Here is a 17,921-nt window from a genome sequence, read left to right as displayed (position 1 = left end):
GAACGCTGTTACCTTCCCACCATAGTGGTCCCTATTTTTCTACTTGCATTTTTACGTGCTTTCGAACTGCTAGGTGGGCAGAAGCTGGGACGAGTAACAGGCGCTCACTCTGTTACGCGGCACTCGGGATTCGACCCGCCAAACTGCCGACCTTCTGATCGACAAGCTCAGCGTCCTAACCCACTGAGCCACCGCGTCCCTTAGAGTATTAATAAAGGTAAAGGTAAAGGTTCCCCCGCACATGCGTGCTAGTCGTTTCCGACTCTAGGGGCCGGTGCTCATCTCCGTTTCATAGCCGAAGAGCCAGCGCTTGTCCGAGGACGTCTCCGTGGTCATGTGGCCGGCATGACTAGACGCCAAAGGCGCACGGAACGCTGTTACCTTCCCACCGTAGTGGTCCCTATTTGTCTACTTGCATTTTTACGTGCTTTCGAACTGCTAGGTGGGCAGAAGCTTGGGACGAGTAACAGGCGCTCACTCTGCTACGCGGCACTCGGGATTCGACCCGCCAAACTGCCGACCTTCCGATCGACAAGTTCAGCGTCCTAACCCACTGAGCCACCTTTAGAGTATTAATACCTTTAATACTTTATTAATACTTTAGAGTATTAATACCTTTATTAATACTTTAGAGTATTAATACCTTTAGAGTATTAATAGTGGGTGTTTAATGCTTCAAAATTGGCCATTTGCTGTATTAGAGTTTGCAGACATTTATTCATAGCCCAAGATCTGGTGAAGAAAGACAGGAGAAATGGTGCAGACACTTAGAATTCTAAAAAGATTTCTAATTTGCATTATTCAACTTATCTTAAAGGAGTACCATATGTCTGTTTGTCTGTCTGTCTTATACAGTATTGCTTTAGGGGTAGCGGTGGTTAAAATGCTGAGTCAGAAGACCATTTAGAGTTTGACAGCTCCACACTTCTAAATTCGATAGTGCAAGGCGTGTGGTGTAATGAGCTCCCATTAATTTATCCCAGCTCCTGCTCATCTAGCAGTTTGAAAGCATGCAAATGCTGGTAGATAAATAGGTTTCACTTTGGTGGGAAAATAATAGGGACATGACAGGAGCCTTTTTGGGCATTGCCTGGGCAACAGTGATGTCAACAGCTAATCTTTTCAGTTCCTTAGTAGTGCTTCCGGTATGAATGTAGTAATATACAGTGTTGCTCTTTAGCTACAACCCACATGCGCAAAGACTAATTATATTTTCATATAGGCAAGCCATACTTTATTTCTCTCTTCAAATATGAACATGCATAACTTCACCTGCAGTCTGTTCCATTTTCCTTCTTAGGCCAGTAGCTTTTCTGTCCTGTTACCTTTGTTACCTTCTGTACCTGTTGAATCTCTCTGGTGAAAATGCTGCCTAAATTTTCAAATGTTAAAATCGTATAATAAAAGATACCCATTTTGCTAAGTTGATTACTACCCAGACCTTACCTAAAGAGACTGAAATTAGTAAGTCATGTAAGTTTTTCTGCCTCATTAATAATTGAAATTTTGTATTAGTAATTTGTATTAGTAATTTCACAGAGTATCTCAAAATATTGTTGTATTAGATTACATTATGTCTTCATATGATATTGCTGATGGAATTAAATAAGTCTCATGTTTTTACAGCTCAGCTCAGAGAAACTAAGATTTTATGTGCAACTAACAATTGTGTGCAACATTTATATCATAACTATCAAATATAGGCTAGTATGATATCTTATATAGGTTGCATCACTAATTACACTTCTGTTTATTTACTCTGTGTGTGTAAAATTTCAAAAACAAAGCTTGTTAAATTTGAATGTGAAGATGGACAATGCAAATTTTGTTATATTTATAGTACATTCACTGAAATAAATAAGAGTTATGTAAATCAATGTTTTATCTAATTCAGGTTATATCCATTCTCATGTACAGACGGTTGCAAATGGTTTACTTTACTTTGTATAAAGCAGAAAATTCTTATATGACTGCCTTATTGCCAATTCTATATTCTTTGTTTTCTGAGGTAGACATGTAACAAACAAGGAAGTAATATAACACTGATTTATGACATATTGTAACACTTGTTATAGATAAAATACTTCTGAAAATATTTTCAATAACATTTGCAAATACTACACAATGTTATTACTAACAAATGTCATGTAATAGCCATGGGCTATATTCAATATGCAAAATAAGTTAAATATCTTTTCCAAACTATGGAAAGGGTAGTACATACTTAGGGCTGATTTTGAAACTTAAACATATGTGATACTTTTCTTTCTTTCTTTCTTTCTTTCTTTCTTTCTTTCTTTCTTTCTTTCTTTCTTTCTTTCTTTCTTTCTTTCTTCTTTCTTCCTTCCTTCCTTCTCTTTTCTTTCTTTCCATTATATTTTGCAAAATGTTATCAAATATTTGCTGTATCAAACATCACTATCAGATCTACAAAAATTTAGTCCATTTCTACTATCCGAAGGTTAAAATGTATTCAATCATAAGCCTGTAGACAATACCACTTGAACTTTGATCGTTTTGCTTACCCATCATATCTTTTGCCTTCTTGAAATGTTTATACCATCTCCCAAATTCCTGACATTTTGCTGCTGAGACATTTGCATAGTAAGTGCTGTTCACAATGGAAGATATCATACTCTAAAAAAGAAGAGACAGAGCAATTATATTACTACAATGTTTAATAGAAGGTATTTTAATTATTTGATCAGTAACATTCCCAGTTAAAAGACAATATTCAATTTTATTTTGTTACGATTTAAACCATTTATTTTGGCAAATCTTGCAGTATATTCAGCAGCCATTACATTACATTTAAATATTGTTTTAATATCACATTCTGTTCTACACAAATATATACAGATGTAAGAAAAAATATTAACAACTATGCAAAAATATTACAAATCATGTAAAGTTTATGTTTTGGTATAGCTAGAATTTATAACTTATATGAAATTAAGAGGAATAACAAAAGGGGAAACTACTATACAACATTGTTCATATATTGTTCTTCATGAAGGTTGTTTGCTCAAAATGTCATAATGAATGAACAACTTGCCTTAATTGTACCGAAATAATTTTCAAATGCATTTCACTATTTTCAATGCATAACTAAATCATCTCTAGAATTACTACTAAAAATCTATTTCCAGGAGGAAAAAATACACCATATGCCTCTCCTTTCTCACTAGTGCATTCTGAATTTATACAGTACATACATACATACATTCCTTCATACAGCCAAGAAAACTGTACACTTAAACATTTACATTAATTAATCAATTATCTACTGCTAAAAGAAAGGGGAGCAATTCAGCTACCGTTTTTATATTATTTTTGACCTGAAACTGCAACACTGGATTGTGTACACTTTAATAATAGTAGCAGTGATAGTAAGTGCATGACCCTGTTCTTCTGCCTTTTCAGTTTTAGGTGAAAAGGCAATCCAATCATAATCATTGCAATACTCAGGGGCATATGAGCTAAAATTTATATTGTTTATATTTCAATATGTCCTTATTAATCTATTAAAATGAGGGATAGTACGACAACAAAGTATGAAAATTATTCATAGTGAAGTGGTGATACAAGGCAACTTATTTTAGAAGACCAAACTTCCATTAGAGTACCAAGGGAATGAGCTTCTGCATACTTTCAAAACTATTAAGCCTCACATTGCCATCAGTCATGTGCTATCTATATAATCTTATTACAAATATAGGTTTAAAAGATTACTGTTAGAAGATCCTTACAAGGAATTATTGCATTCATTCTGTTTTGTATATGCATACATTATCTTCCAAAATGATCACTGATTAATTCTTACAACCCTGTCATATCTTTAGTGATTTTTATAGGTTGATGAAACAAAAATCTTTGCTATATTCTCTTCAGCTTCAGACTATAGGTTCATTTGAAGGTAGTCAGTTTTACAAAAACTTTCAGTTGTTTTGTATTTTGCTGTAGATGTAAAAATCTGTAAGCCTAAGAAACTAATTACAATATGGTATGGCATCAGAAGTAGCATGGCGTCAGAAGTAGATGTATCTATGATTTGATGACAACTTTTGCTCTTTCTTGAGACATATCTCAGAAAAAATATTTTAAAAACTCACAGAACCCTGTCTCCACATTTACTGTAAGTTTACTTTAGTTCATATGACTCACTATCTAAAAGTACCCACATGTATACATATCCAGTAGCTGTATTTCTTTTTGTGATTGTCTGATGAAGATTTGATCTGAAATGCTGCCACCTATGCAAAAACCCTACTACACTGGGATGATACCATCTGCCACAGTCTGAGCTTTCTTTTGCAGCCAAATGCATTATTTATAATTATCTCTTCCATAACTGTATGGCAATAGGGATTGATTTTTTTTTCTAAAGTTCATTTTTGGTTCATCTGGTCAGCTTTAAAATTCATTCAATATCTGGAGTTGTATTATTGCATATAATGAGAATAATGGCATCCAAGTAATTGGGCATATATTTTCTAACTTAAATAAAATATATTCTTAGCAATCTACTTGTATTTATTTATTTTGTTAAGATAACTTTTTTATATTTGATTCATTCTTCAGGAATGAATGCAATGTTTTAGGTTGCATTCAGAATAGGTTCATAATAACCTGAATATAGATTCCCTCATCATAAATGGCTGTGTTTGAAAGTGCATTGTTGTCTTTTTGAAAAACAACAAAGAACAACATTAATCAGGTCAGTTCAATTATCTAAACTAAGACTGTTCATGCTTTACTGCCAACTCAACCAGCCACTACAAAATCTATTATCTGTGATTGCTCAGCTGCAGGTCAAAAATCCATTTATCCTCCACTATAACCAAATATCCTCTATCCTCTTTAACAATATCTTAAGCTTTAGACATACACATCTTTGATAAAAAAAATTATGAACAACTTTGTGGATTAAAATAGACAATGTACTGCTTATGAAAGGGTGTCAAATAATATGACAGGAAATTTCAAAAAAAGATGTTCTCTGAAATAACCTAATGAACAAAGATATTAGGATATATTCTTCATATGTTCAAGATAATTCAAAGTATCATCTACAAAACTTTAATAGGTCTTTTTGATTTTTTTAAAAGAAGGAAAATAGACATTTGTCTTTGCATATTGAAAGCATTCAAGCTAGATCAGTAGAGGGGGCAAGAGTTACAACAATTTATTTACACTATTATCTAAATATGATTAAACAGCTGATGAACAAATATTAAACTAGAAAATGTATAGTCATTTCAGCTTAATATAATCCTCTTTTAGTAAACACCCAAGACAATTTTTCTCTACTAGAACAGTTCTGACATCTCATAAGCCTAAGGGTGAATAACAAGAGATTGTTTTTGATAGTTATAAATATTCAAAAGAGATGCAGACCATCTGCTTTCATATTACAGGTAAAGCAAGATTGAAATTGTGACTGCTAGGAAAAAAACAATTCTTTTAACAAAGTCTTCCTCACCTCAAAATCTATAAAAACAGATATCAAAATGTTTATACAAGTAAGGTGGAGTATGCAAGATGCAACATTCCTTTTACAGACATAGCTTGTTATAGTTTCTCTTATGTTCCATCATGTATTGTACTGCATTTCTAATGTTTAAAATCTTTTTTAACATATGAACCAAAATATGGTAAATGGGTTATAAACGTAAATGAACCAGCTTAGGTATTTTTCTTACACTTGAAAAATGATTTGAAATGGCATTTTATTATTTCAGTTCTTGCTGTATCCTGCCTTTCTACTGAGAAAGTTTACATTAATTGGTAGGTGGTAAAAAATACACAAAATTATGTTATTTTATCATGCTACAAGCTTGCACACAAATAAGAATCTACTTGTTATAAAACCCATGTCTATGTTTTCAGATAGGTGTTTAGTCTTATTATTTATGAGAGGACATTATGCTTTTTTAAAGAGACAAAGTAAACAATACCCACTAACTTTATCAGGCAGACCAGATTCAAAATACAATCAGATGAGCTAATTCAATTTTATTGTACAGTTACATTAACAGAATATTGCAAGTTTGAAAATACAATTCTTCTGTTTCTTTTACACACTGAGAAATTAGGGAAGGTATCTTCTGAGCCTTTTGCCCTGTCCATTATACTGTACAACTATGAGCTATGCTAATCTGATAATTCCCTAGGCAGCATTTGTGGCCAATTCCCCTAGATTTTCCCCCCGGATTCCATTACACAGTTCTCTCCTTCAGACTCATTGCCTTAGTCCTGAGTTCATAGTGGAAATTGAATTTGGACTATGAGAAAATGTAGCTAGGTCACTCCTTTCTTCTGCTGGTAACTCACCAAATTACACAAGAGTTGTCTCTCCATCAGGAATCTTTTTGTCTCTGGCCCTCATGTCCTGAATTGCATAGTTGGAGTATTATTATGGTTTCTGTGTGTGAGAGGTGGAGTGCAGGAGGGAGGGAAAACATACATTGAATTGTCTTAGGTGAGAAACTATCTGAAAAATTGTTTTGAAAGCCTAGAATATTTGTAAAAATCAAAGCAACTTGCTGAGAGATGAATGTTTTGCAGAACCTCTAAATTCTTACGGTCTGTATGAACTTGTAGAGGATGGATTGCTTCTTCCAGCAGATATCTCAATCACTGAATACCTTTTTTTTTCACTACCAGCAACTCTTTATTAAAAATATCAAAGGTCCTTTCAGCTGGAACATACCGGAGTAAAAGATCCACAATAGCAGTAGCACTTAAATACTACTTTTCAATGTTTTACAGTCCTCTTTAAGCCATTTAACAGAGTTTGCAGATTGTCTCCAATAATCTGGTTCCTCATTTTACTGACCTTGGAAGGATTGTTGTTGTTAGCTGCGAAGTCATGTCCGACCCATTGCGACCCTATGGACAACGTTCCTCCAGGCCTTCCTGTCCTCTACCATCTTCTGGAGTCCATTTAAGCTCACACCTACTGCTTCAGTGACTCCTTCCAGCCACCTCATTCTCTGTCGTCCCTTTCTTCTATTGCCCTCAATCTTTCCCAGCATTAGGCTCTTCTCCAGTGAGTTCTTCCTTCTCATTAGGTGGCCAAAGTATTTGAGTTTTAGCTTCAGGATCTGGCCTTCTAAAGAGCAGTCAGGGTTGATCTCCTCTAGGACTGACCGGTTTGATCACCTTGCAGTCCAAGGGACTCGCAGGAGTCTTCTCCAGCACCACAGTTCAAAGGCCTCAATTCTTTGGCGCTCAGCCTTTTTTATGGTCCAACTTTCACTGCCATACATTGCAACTGGAAAGACCATAGCCTTGACTATACGCACTTTTGTTGACAGGGTGATGTCTCTGCTTTTTAGTGTGCTGTCTAGATTTGACATGGCTTTCCTACCGAGGAGCAAGCGTCTTTTAATTTCTTGGCTACAGTCCCCATCTGCAGTGATCTTGGAGCCCAGGAAAATAAAATCTGTCACTACCTCCATTTCTTCCCCATCTATTTGCCAGGAATTGAGAGGGCGGATGCCATGATCTTGGTTTTCTTAATGTTAAGTTTCAGGCCAACTTTTGCACTCTCCTTCTTCACCCGCAACAAGAGGCTCTTTAGTTCTTCTTCACTTTCTACCATTAGAGTGGTATCATCTGCATATCTTAGGTTGTTGATATTTCTCCCGGCAATCTTAATTCCAACTTTTGATTCATCTAGCCCTGATTTTCTCATGATGTGCTCTGCAAATAAGTTAAATAGGCAGGGCGACAGTATACAGCCTTGCCGGACTCCTTTCCCAATTCTGAACCAATCAGTGGTTCCGTGTCCAGTTCTCACAGTTGCTTCTTGACCGGCATATAGGTTTTTCAAGAGACAAATAAGATGGTCTGGTACTCCCATCTCTTTAAGAACTTGCCACAGTTTGTTGTGATCAAGACAATCAAAGGCTTTAGCATAGTCAAAGAAGCAAAAGTAGATGTTTTTCTGGAACTCCCTAGCTTTCTCCATGTTGGCAATTAGATCTCTAGTTCCTCTTCCTCTTCGAAATCCTGCCTGTACTTCTGGTAGTTCTCGATCCACATACTGCTGGAGTCTAGCTTGTAGGATTTTAAGCATAACTTTACTAGCATGAGAAATGAGTGCAATGGTGAGATAGTTTGAACATTCTTTGGCACTGCCTTTCTTTGAAATTGGAATTGGAAGGATAGGTTGACTCAACCTTGCTGATCAAACTCCTATAGTGTGCAGTTAGCCTACAATACTGCATTCTAACCACTGTGCTCAATACAATGGTAAATATGTTCCCCTCCCTTCTGTGCTAGAGCAACCCTATCACCATATTAAAAGCATCACTGTGTATCACAAAGGGACAGAACAGGTCAGGTTCAGAAACAAAGAGGTGTTTTAATCCTTGAAATGCTGTTTGCTCCTGGATTAATCACAATTGCTGATCCTTTCTTAGGAGCTGGGTCAGCAGTTTTAGATGGCCAACAAAATTAGGGATGAATTTCCTATAAAAATTAGCAAAATTAGCCGGCATCAAACGCCCTTCGCCCAGTGCGCTCCCACAGGGAGGGTCTGCTCAGGGTGCCGCCGGTGAGAGATTGCCGGCGGGTGACACCCAGGGATAGGGCCTTCTCAGTGGGAGCGCCTGCCCTCTGGAACCAGCTGCCGGTGGAGCTGAGGACTGCCCCCGACCTCCGATCATTCCGCCGGGGCCTGAAGACCTGGCTCTTTGAGCTCTCGGGCCCAGGCTGAGGAGAAATTTTAATTGGGGTTTTAAGTATACAGGGTCAATTTAATATTTTTTAATTTGGTTTTTTAACTTTTGTATGGTGGATTTTTTAATTTCCTGTAAACCGCCCTGAGTCCTCAGGGAATAGGGCGGTATATAAATGTGAATAAATAAATAAATAAATAAATAAAATCCAGAAAGTGTTGCATATCTTTCATGCCACCAGAAGTGGAACAGGAACATGACTGTACTTTTGCTGATCCAGCTACAAAGTCCTGCTCTTAGTGGATATCTGTCAATCATCTCAGCTAATATTAGGTTTCCTAGAGCTTCAGTAGGCAACTTTAGTTTCTGTATTATTTCTATAGCTATGAAATTACTGGTTGCTCTCAAGCCTACAAAAGCAGAAAGTCCCACCTTCTGCCTAGAATCTAAAGAAACAAAAATAGGAGTGATTAAATATGCTTTCCTGCTGTCAACAGTTGTCCTTAAATGGTGGAAACCCCCCACCCACCCAGAGCTCCTTGGAAATGGATCAGCAAAGTTTTGCCAGTGTGTTGTTTCAAAGCAAGCTGAGCACTTATTGGTTACATGATCTGTTGATTTATAAGTTCTACATCTTTTGCTATGTCTAATGTTAGTGCTTTACTAAACATCATCAGGCTGTGTCCTTGGGCACTTCAGTAAAAGCATAGCTTTGATACATTCTTCTTTGCTTCTCTAAAGACAGGCATGTTGGTTGCAGGGATTCTCCCACATTAGATATTGAGGAGGCCACTGAGGCTTTAAATTATTTTCCCCTTACCATTCCCTCCCTTCCTTAAATCTTCCAGTTATTACAAGACATTTATACAGCTCCTCCAGAAAATTTGGGAGCTTTGCCTCTCCTAGCTCCTCAGCCAGACTTTCTCTGAATTGATCAGTACAGCTAGCTTTCAATTGGTTGCTTACATTGCAGGCAAATAATTTAAAATCTGAAATATATGACTTTATTTTGTTTGGATTTACAGATCACTTGACTAGCAGCAGTTCTCTATATGGGATGTTCAAAGTATCATTTGAGCTTATGCATGAGGTACTAACAGTTGTCCAGCATCCAATTGTTTTCCCCAATGAATGATATTGCCCAGTTAGCTGCTGCTTCCTTCACATTTTGGTGTGATTAATAGAAACTCCTCTGGCCTGCCCCTCATATATATTTCACCCTGGGTGATGAATATCCTGAATTGATTCTGTTTCACTCTGAACTTTACTCTTTGGGGCAAGCTCCCATAGAAATGCAGGCTCATTGTCTGAGCCACTTTTTGTTGTGTCCAGCTGTTGCTTTAGTTGTATCATGGCAAACTGGCCCAGGTCTTTCCTACATACCATTAAAATATCTTACATTCTGAGTAAAATAGAAAAAATACTACCTATTATTCTGTAAGGGTAATTTTCAGATTTCAAAATGTTATGTTATTAGTAACATTTTAAAGGTATGGTATCAATATCTTATCAATATAAAGGGGCATCTAATTTTATAATTCTCAGCTGAAGACACGCTTGCTAAACAACCTGTCAAACTTAGTTCATTTACTTTCCTATTTACAAAATGAACTCTGACTGGCTTTTAATGCCTGTATATTTTAATTCATTAAAATAAGGCTTATGACATAAATAATACACACATATTAAAGAGCCACCAGAATTACAGTTGTTATGTTCAGGCAACAAAATCTCTATTTTATAAAGTGAAATGTGATCTAGCTTCATATATATTCACATTGACATTTATTTTCTTTCATTGGAGTAGGAAACAGATCAGGAAACCATAATTAATTATAGTTTCCTTTATGTCCAAACTGGAAACAATGGCCAAGTTCATTTATAGCATCAAGCCAGAATATTTTATCCCAGAGTTTATTCAACAGGTCACAGTCGCATCATTTAGACTTCTCATTCAGCAATAACAGGTAGCTATGTTCTTAATTTTTTGAAAATTATTAATGACAATTTCAAACATTATGAGAAGCATCATAAACTTTAACAACCTCCTATGCAATGACCAAATTTACAACAGTGATAAACTTTGTAGTTATGATGGATCCTTGTATTTATGACTATTGTAGTATCCCCAGCTTGTGATGACACTGCAGTTTCCCAGGATCATGTAATTATGATTTGTAACCTTCCCTGTCTTTCAAGAAGCAAAGTTACAGGGGAAGCCAGCAGGAAGTTACATATTGTGGTCACTTGTCCCCACTAACAATCCATAGCTCTCATCATTTAACAATAGCATCCAGAACTGCCATCACTAAGTACATAGTAACAGGTTTTTTCAACTTAAACCATGTCATTTAATGACAGAATTGCAGTCCAAATTTGCATGTTAAAGGACTACCTGTATTTTTACACACACACACACACACACACACACACTGAACTTTATGAACTTTTCAAGCCTTAAAGAAGTAGTAGCCAATCATGAAACTAATATTAAAAGAGCACTGATGCACAACATATATTTTACAAATAATTATTAATACAATATTCATGCTCAGAATTTAATAAACAATCTACAAATTCAAAGCAATTAATGTTGTATAGCCAAGTTGGGGCTGTAAATATATTGAAAACAGGAAGGAAGGAAGGAAGGAAGGAAGGAAGGAAGGAAGGAAGGAAGGAAGGAAGGAAGGAAGGAAGGAAGGAAAACACAGCTAATTTTTAGCATTGCATTTTATCTCAGAGGCACTATCATGTACTCAAATGGTTACAATAGCTGCTATACTATACAGTTAAAACTATATATAACTGTATATAGTTATTAAATAATGTAATTGGTTTAGAATTTGGGAGACATTACTGAAACACCATAATAAGATGGAAAATAATCACTTTACACAATATTCTTTAAAATATAATACTATGAACAATATCTTAACTTTCATTATGTATGCATTTATACCCCATAAGTGTTCCTGCCATCCATTGTCATGGCACTTTCCCCCCCCAAAAAAACAAAAACATTACTGAAGAAAACTATTTTCCTAAATAAGTCTTCCACCTCTTTGTAAAATTTCTACAGGAAAAACAGTAACCTTTATTTATTATATTTATATTTACTTTTCATTCATGAACTCAAGATGGCATATAGAGTTCCCTCCTCTGATTTGTTCTCCACAACAATCCTGCTAAGTAGTTTAAGCTAAGAGAGTGTGACAGCCATTGAACTTCCATGACTGAGAATGGAACTGCATTTAAGTCTCCCTGGTGCCAGTTAAACATGTTAGCTACTATACCATTTGGCTGAACTTTAATATTATAAAGTAGAATGTATAAAATATTATGAAAAATAGTATTTAGATGAAAAAAGAATCAAAAGTGGGACAAACCTCAGGGTAAATGTGATTTCTCTAATGACAGAATGGATAGTGGAAGCAAGTACAGCAAAGTATAAAGGATCCTAGTAAAAGAAACAGGTTGTTCAACAACGAGAATTGGGTTGGGCAGTAAGTTTAAATAAATAAATAATTTTACCTTTACAGAAAATATAAAAAATAAGGTCAGCATACTAGTTGCTTGAGCCTTGCTGGTTTGAAGTAAATATGGAAATTGTTTGCAACACAATGCCCATTAGCCTAAAAATATAGCTACTTCACTTTCCTTATTATTATTATATTTTGCCTTTGTTTCTGTCTCTCTTATTCATCTCAAGATGATTGCTCTACCTTTGGTCAGGTATATTCTGAGTAAGGTAAAGGTAAAGGTTCCTCCACACATGCGTGCTAGTCGTTTCCAACTCTAGGGGCTGGTGCTCATCTCCGTTTCAAAGCCAAAGAGCCAGCATTTGTCCGAAGACGTCTCCGTGGTCATGTGGCCGGCATGACTAGATGCCAAAGGCGCACGGAACGCTGTTACCTTCCCACCGTAGTGGTCCCTATTTTTCTACTTGCTTTTTTACGTGCTTTCGAACTGCTAGGTTGGCAGAAGCTGGGACGAGTAACAGGCGCTCACTCTGCTATGTGGCACTCAGGATTCGACCCACCAGACTGCCGATCTTCTGATCGACAAGCTCAGCGTCCTAACCCACTGAGCCACCACGTCCCTATCTTCTGAGTACCCAATGTCAGTATTCATGTACAGCAAACATTATAAACAACTTAATAAGAAAGTTAATTTTTAAGAAGCAAGACATAAAGAAGCAAATATAAATATACAGATTTTGATTGGAGTCCCCAGTCATGTACAGTATTTCTACTAAACTATAGTTAGTTTTATAAAAAAAAGTATTTAAAAGATAATTATAACAAAATGGCACATGGTTGCAATTTGACAGCCTTTTGATACCTCATCACTTTATCAGTACTATTAAGTCACACATTTAAAAGATTTTCAAGCTTTCTATTTGTTGCCATTCTATATACTGTCAAATATTAGTGCCACTGCGTTTATCAAACAGTATTTAATTTTAGTAAAAAGTTATGTACATTTTAAAAGGAAATCTAAAATATTATTTAAGGAACACAGAAAATTCTGAGCAACATAATAGATACAATGATGTTTTTAAATTAGAGATGCAGTTGAAAAACAGAAAACATAATTTGCCATGTACATTTACATATCAAAACATTATGCAAAGAAAAGTGAAATTAAATTCCAATGCTGAATTCAATTTTTAGACTATTAAGTTCTTTTTATTAAAAGCAAAGCATTTGGACAAATATTGTGAGTAGGAGGCATATTCATTTAATAAATACCTTCCTTTTTAGAAGAACGTTTGATTCGTAAGGTTAGATACTATTTTAAAATAATTGCTGTTTTTAGTATGTTAAATATTTATGATTGATGAGCATTGTATTTTTGTGCTTATGTTTGAGTTTGACATTAAAGGTCTTGTAATAAAGCAGAATGGTTAATGGTTAAATATGATATTATCGGTAATGAGCCCTTTAACTCTTGGAGAATAGATGGAATTCAATTTTTTAAAATATGTAATAAATGCACAAAAATAACTGTGGGTGGAATCATAGCCCCAAGACTTCAATCCTTAAGTAAAGGAAATGTGAGGAAAAACTGGGCATATACGGTAATAACTTTCTGAAAGTTGAAAGAGGCTGAGGGGATTGCTATTATTTAAATAATATTGAAGTATCCCTTTAAGACTGGAAGAGGGGACAGGTATTAATAATTAAAATCTGAATTAGACTTTACATTTGTGTACAATAACAAACAGAATGTTATGTGTGCACAAGAGCATATAGTGTACAAATTGTATCTCTGGTGGCGCAGTGATTAGAATGCAGTACTTCAGGCTAATTCTGCCCACAATTTGGTTGATCCTGACAAGCTGAAGTTTGGCTCAGCCTTCTATCCTTCTGAGGTCAGTAAACCCAAATTGTTGGAGGCAATACGCTGACTTTGTAAACCACTTAGAGAGGGCTGTAAACCACTATGGAGTGGTATATAAGTCTTAGTTCTATTGCTATTGTATCTGTAATGTGAATGTCTATTAAGGGTTTATTATACCTGCAAATGTTTCTTCTTACTTTATATAAAAGGAACAGATGTTTGAGTTTTCATAGTTATAATGCTTTTTTTAAAATATGAAAATGGTGAGGAAATAAGAATATTTTGATAGTAACATCAGTTTTAAGCTTTAAACTTCTGTAAAGTTTTATGGTCTCCACCTATAAAAATCAAGAGAGTGGGAATTACACAATCTTTAGGTAAAATTTCAAAAAAATTACAAGTGATTTATCCATGGCCAATTGCATCAATGCTTTATAGCAGAAATTCTCAACATGGCAATCTGTGGGTGTATTGAATTATAACTTTCTTTATTTCCTGAACCAAAGGGCTATAGACTGGATATTAGTTAGGAATATAATTTAGAACATCTGGAGGGCATCAAGTTGCTTTATAGCCCAGTATCTGTAACATCTTTTACACAAATAATCTCAGTACTTTATATATTGTTCTTATAGCTTAAGAATATGCAAATTTTTGTTTGTATGGTATGGTATGGTATGGTATGGTATGGTATGGTATGGTATGGTATGGTATGGTATAAAACAGATCTTGCTTTACTATGATCTTGAATTCTAGACAATATGGTGACAAACAGTTTTCATAGTTAAATTTTCTTTTAATTTGTTTACAGTATTTGAAATTACTTTCCAAAAAAATGGACAATAATTACTGAGCCTGTAAACTCTTTTAAGCCTTTATAGTGAGGATTTATAACCAAGAGCTTCTGTAATTTTGAGATACCTCAAGCCTTCTATATGTAATATCAGTTTAGCAAAACTGTGTAATGTATTTGGTCAAATCTATGTTTCTTCTATATGACTTTTTCAGCATTAATGTCCTTATTTATTTCTCATGCCATATCATTTTCAACCATTTATTTCTTAAAATTAGCACTGATTCCCAATTAAAATAGACAGTTAAAGGATTGAGCATAAACATTAACAATCCCAATATTTGGGTAAACTTTCCAATCATTACTAAATAAAATAATTTTGATAACTGTAACTTGATAAGTGATACCCCCATACTAGCCCTAACATTTAATAATAGAGATAGTAAAAATCCTCCACGTCAGCAGAACTGTAATATTTTCAAATTATTAAATTTGGGACATATGATTTAAATATAACAGCAATTAATGCATTCAAATTTAATAACTTGTAGAAATAGCATTGTTTGCACTAACCTTCTAGAATCTGAATTAATGCCCCAAAGATTGTATTTTTCCTATCATAATTAATTACATCTTTAGAACACAAAGTTGTATATACATACCCTTATTTTGTAAACTATCAAACTCTATATAAACCACAGATGTTATCTAAAATATAACTAAGTTTATGCAAGATACTGCAATATAATTCTAAGCCATGATTCAAAATAATCATATTTAGATTGTTTTGTCAATTACTAGATTGTTTGATGTTCAAACTGTTTAAACTGTCAGTTTAAATGTTTAAACTGTCAAAACCTTTAACAAATAATCACATAGTATTTATTTCAGGAAGGACATAGTCTTGTTGAAGTCAGATTCAGAATCACGTTACCCAAATAGTTACTATAAAACTTTTATAGTAACTATTTAAATACTTCAAGTAGTAGACAAAGGTGCAATTTTCTATGGAAAAAATGGATGGTTTCCTACCATTCCATATAGACAGAAGCCAATAATAGAAGTTTATAATGTTTGCCTGGACATTTCCAAAAAGAAAGGGCTCCATAGAGTTATTAGTCTCTTACCCATTTGGAAGTATGGGCTTTCATGGGATTATAGCTCAGATGTCCTTCACTGTCATGGATTACTGTGGATTTAACATAAATTTCTCCACTGTCGTCCTGTATTTCATTTGAAAAATTCCTGTTCCATACCAGTATGTTCCTTCTCTTCTGAAAATGTATTTAATAGCTGTTAAGAATATTGTAATTTCAACCACATTAACGCTTTGTATTGTGGATGAAGATACTCAATTCCTTTTTATTCCAACAATATAAGCAAACACACACACACACACAAACACGTCATGTGTACTACATACATACATATCTTATATATATGTTATATATATATATATATGTTATATATATATATATATATATATATATATATATATATATATATATATATATGGATCTTCACACACACACACACACATACATACATGCACACACAAACACATACACACATATAATTATTATTAATCACTGAAAGTGCTATAGGAAATTTAAAAAATTGGGAAGAGAATTTATTAGAAAAGCATAAAATGGTCTTTCTTTTATTTTGTTCATTTGGTACTACATGGAATATACCAATGGTATTTTTGGGAAGCAAAATTTAAAATATAATGGAAACCATTTTAGCTGAAGTCCATATATGTATACATTCCAAGAAATTTGCAGCTTAAGTTGTCAATGCTATTCAATGCTTTTAAGTTAAAAGTTTTTAAATGAGAGGGACAAATTAAATTGGAAAATAAAATTGGAAAATTGGTAAATAAATAGTATTTGGCAATGTAGCCTTTATACTAATACATGTATATCAAAAATGACTTATTTTCAAAGTCTTTTAATTAAAAAATGAAATAAAATTATTATGTCTGAAAAGTGAAATTTTGCCAGAACACACACACAAATTTCTTTTCCTATTTTTTTAAAGCAACCAGAGTTTAAAAGTTAAACCATGACAATTATCTGACGTAAACTCTGCAACCTGAGGTAGTAACAATGAAGACAATTTACTGCTGGAATAGCAATAGTAATAGCAACAGCATTTAGACTTATATACCACTTCACAGTGCTTTACAGCCCTCTCTAAGCAGTTTACAGAGTCAGCATATTTCCCCCAACAATAGAGTAGAATAGCTTTATTGACCAAGTGCGATTAGACACACAAAGAATTTGTCTCCGATGCAAAAGCTCTCAGTGTACATGCAAAGTAACAGAGTAATAATCACCATAATAATGATATCAATAAGAGGGGTAGTATAGAAGATGGAAAGGATTATAATACTATAGCCATACAACATGGGTAAATATACTTAGACATAAGACTGTACTGTATTAGGTGTTCAGCAGCATGATGGCATAAGGGAAAAAATGTCCCTGTGTCTGGTTGTTTTGTTAAACAATGCCCTAAAGTGGCATCCCGTGGGGAATAGTTGAAACAGGATGCTAAGGATCTTTCTCATCCCTCCTTCTAACCCATGCAATATACAGGTCTTCTACAGAAAGTAGGCTGGTTGCAATTGTTTTTTCTGCAGTCCTAACTAATCTGCTGCTGTACCAAGCCAGACAGTTAAAGAAGTACAAGTGACAGTCTCAACAATTCCTCTGTAGAACTGTATGAACAGCTTCTGGGGAAGTCACCGTTTTTGCTAGTCACTATTCTTACTGTAACTTAGAAGGTTAAATCAGTATTCTTATAGAGAAATGCATTTTAAAAAAATAAGAATTTTTTGGGGAAAAGTTAAATTTAAAAAGGATATGCTAAGGCTAACCTATACATAGAGCATGTACCACATAATATATGCTAAATAGAAAAGCGTTTATTAAGAGTAGATGTATATAAAAAGTAGTAAATTTTGGGGGGAAAAATAGGGCTGTGCAGAACACTCAAAACAAATGGCTTTGCCAAGCACGTTAGTAAAATACAAGCATTTCTTGTATGCAGAGACAATAAATCTACTGAGCTTTCACCTAGGTTTTCCAAGAATG

General features: G+C 34.5%; 1 protein-coding gene across 4 annotated transcripts in view; it reads right to left on the bottom strand.

The window, feature by feature from the left end:
* SATB1 (SATB homeobox 1) overlaps positions 1-17,921 on the bottom strand; it is a 115,181-nt gene that overhangs the window by 56,537 nt on the left and 40,723 nt on the right. For all 4 annotated transcript variants that reach the window (XM_081345411.1, XM_081345410.1, XM_081345409.1 and 1 more), the window contains one exon: positions 2,526-2,637. In XM_081345411.1, coding sequence (XP_081201537.1) covers positions 2,526-2,637 — 112 coding nt within the window. The remainder of the gene's footprint in view (positions 1-2,525; positions 2,638-17,921) is intronic.

Source organism: Vipera berus (assembly GCF_964194415.1).
Source record: "Vipera berus genome assembly, chromosome: Z".
In the NCBI taxonomy this organism is placed as follows: domain Eukaryota; kingdom Metazoa; phylum Chordata; class Lepidosauria; order Squamata; family Viperidae; genus Vipera; species Vipera berus.
This window is presented reverse-complemented; position numbering and strand designations above follow the sequence as displayed.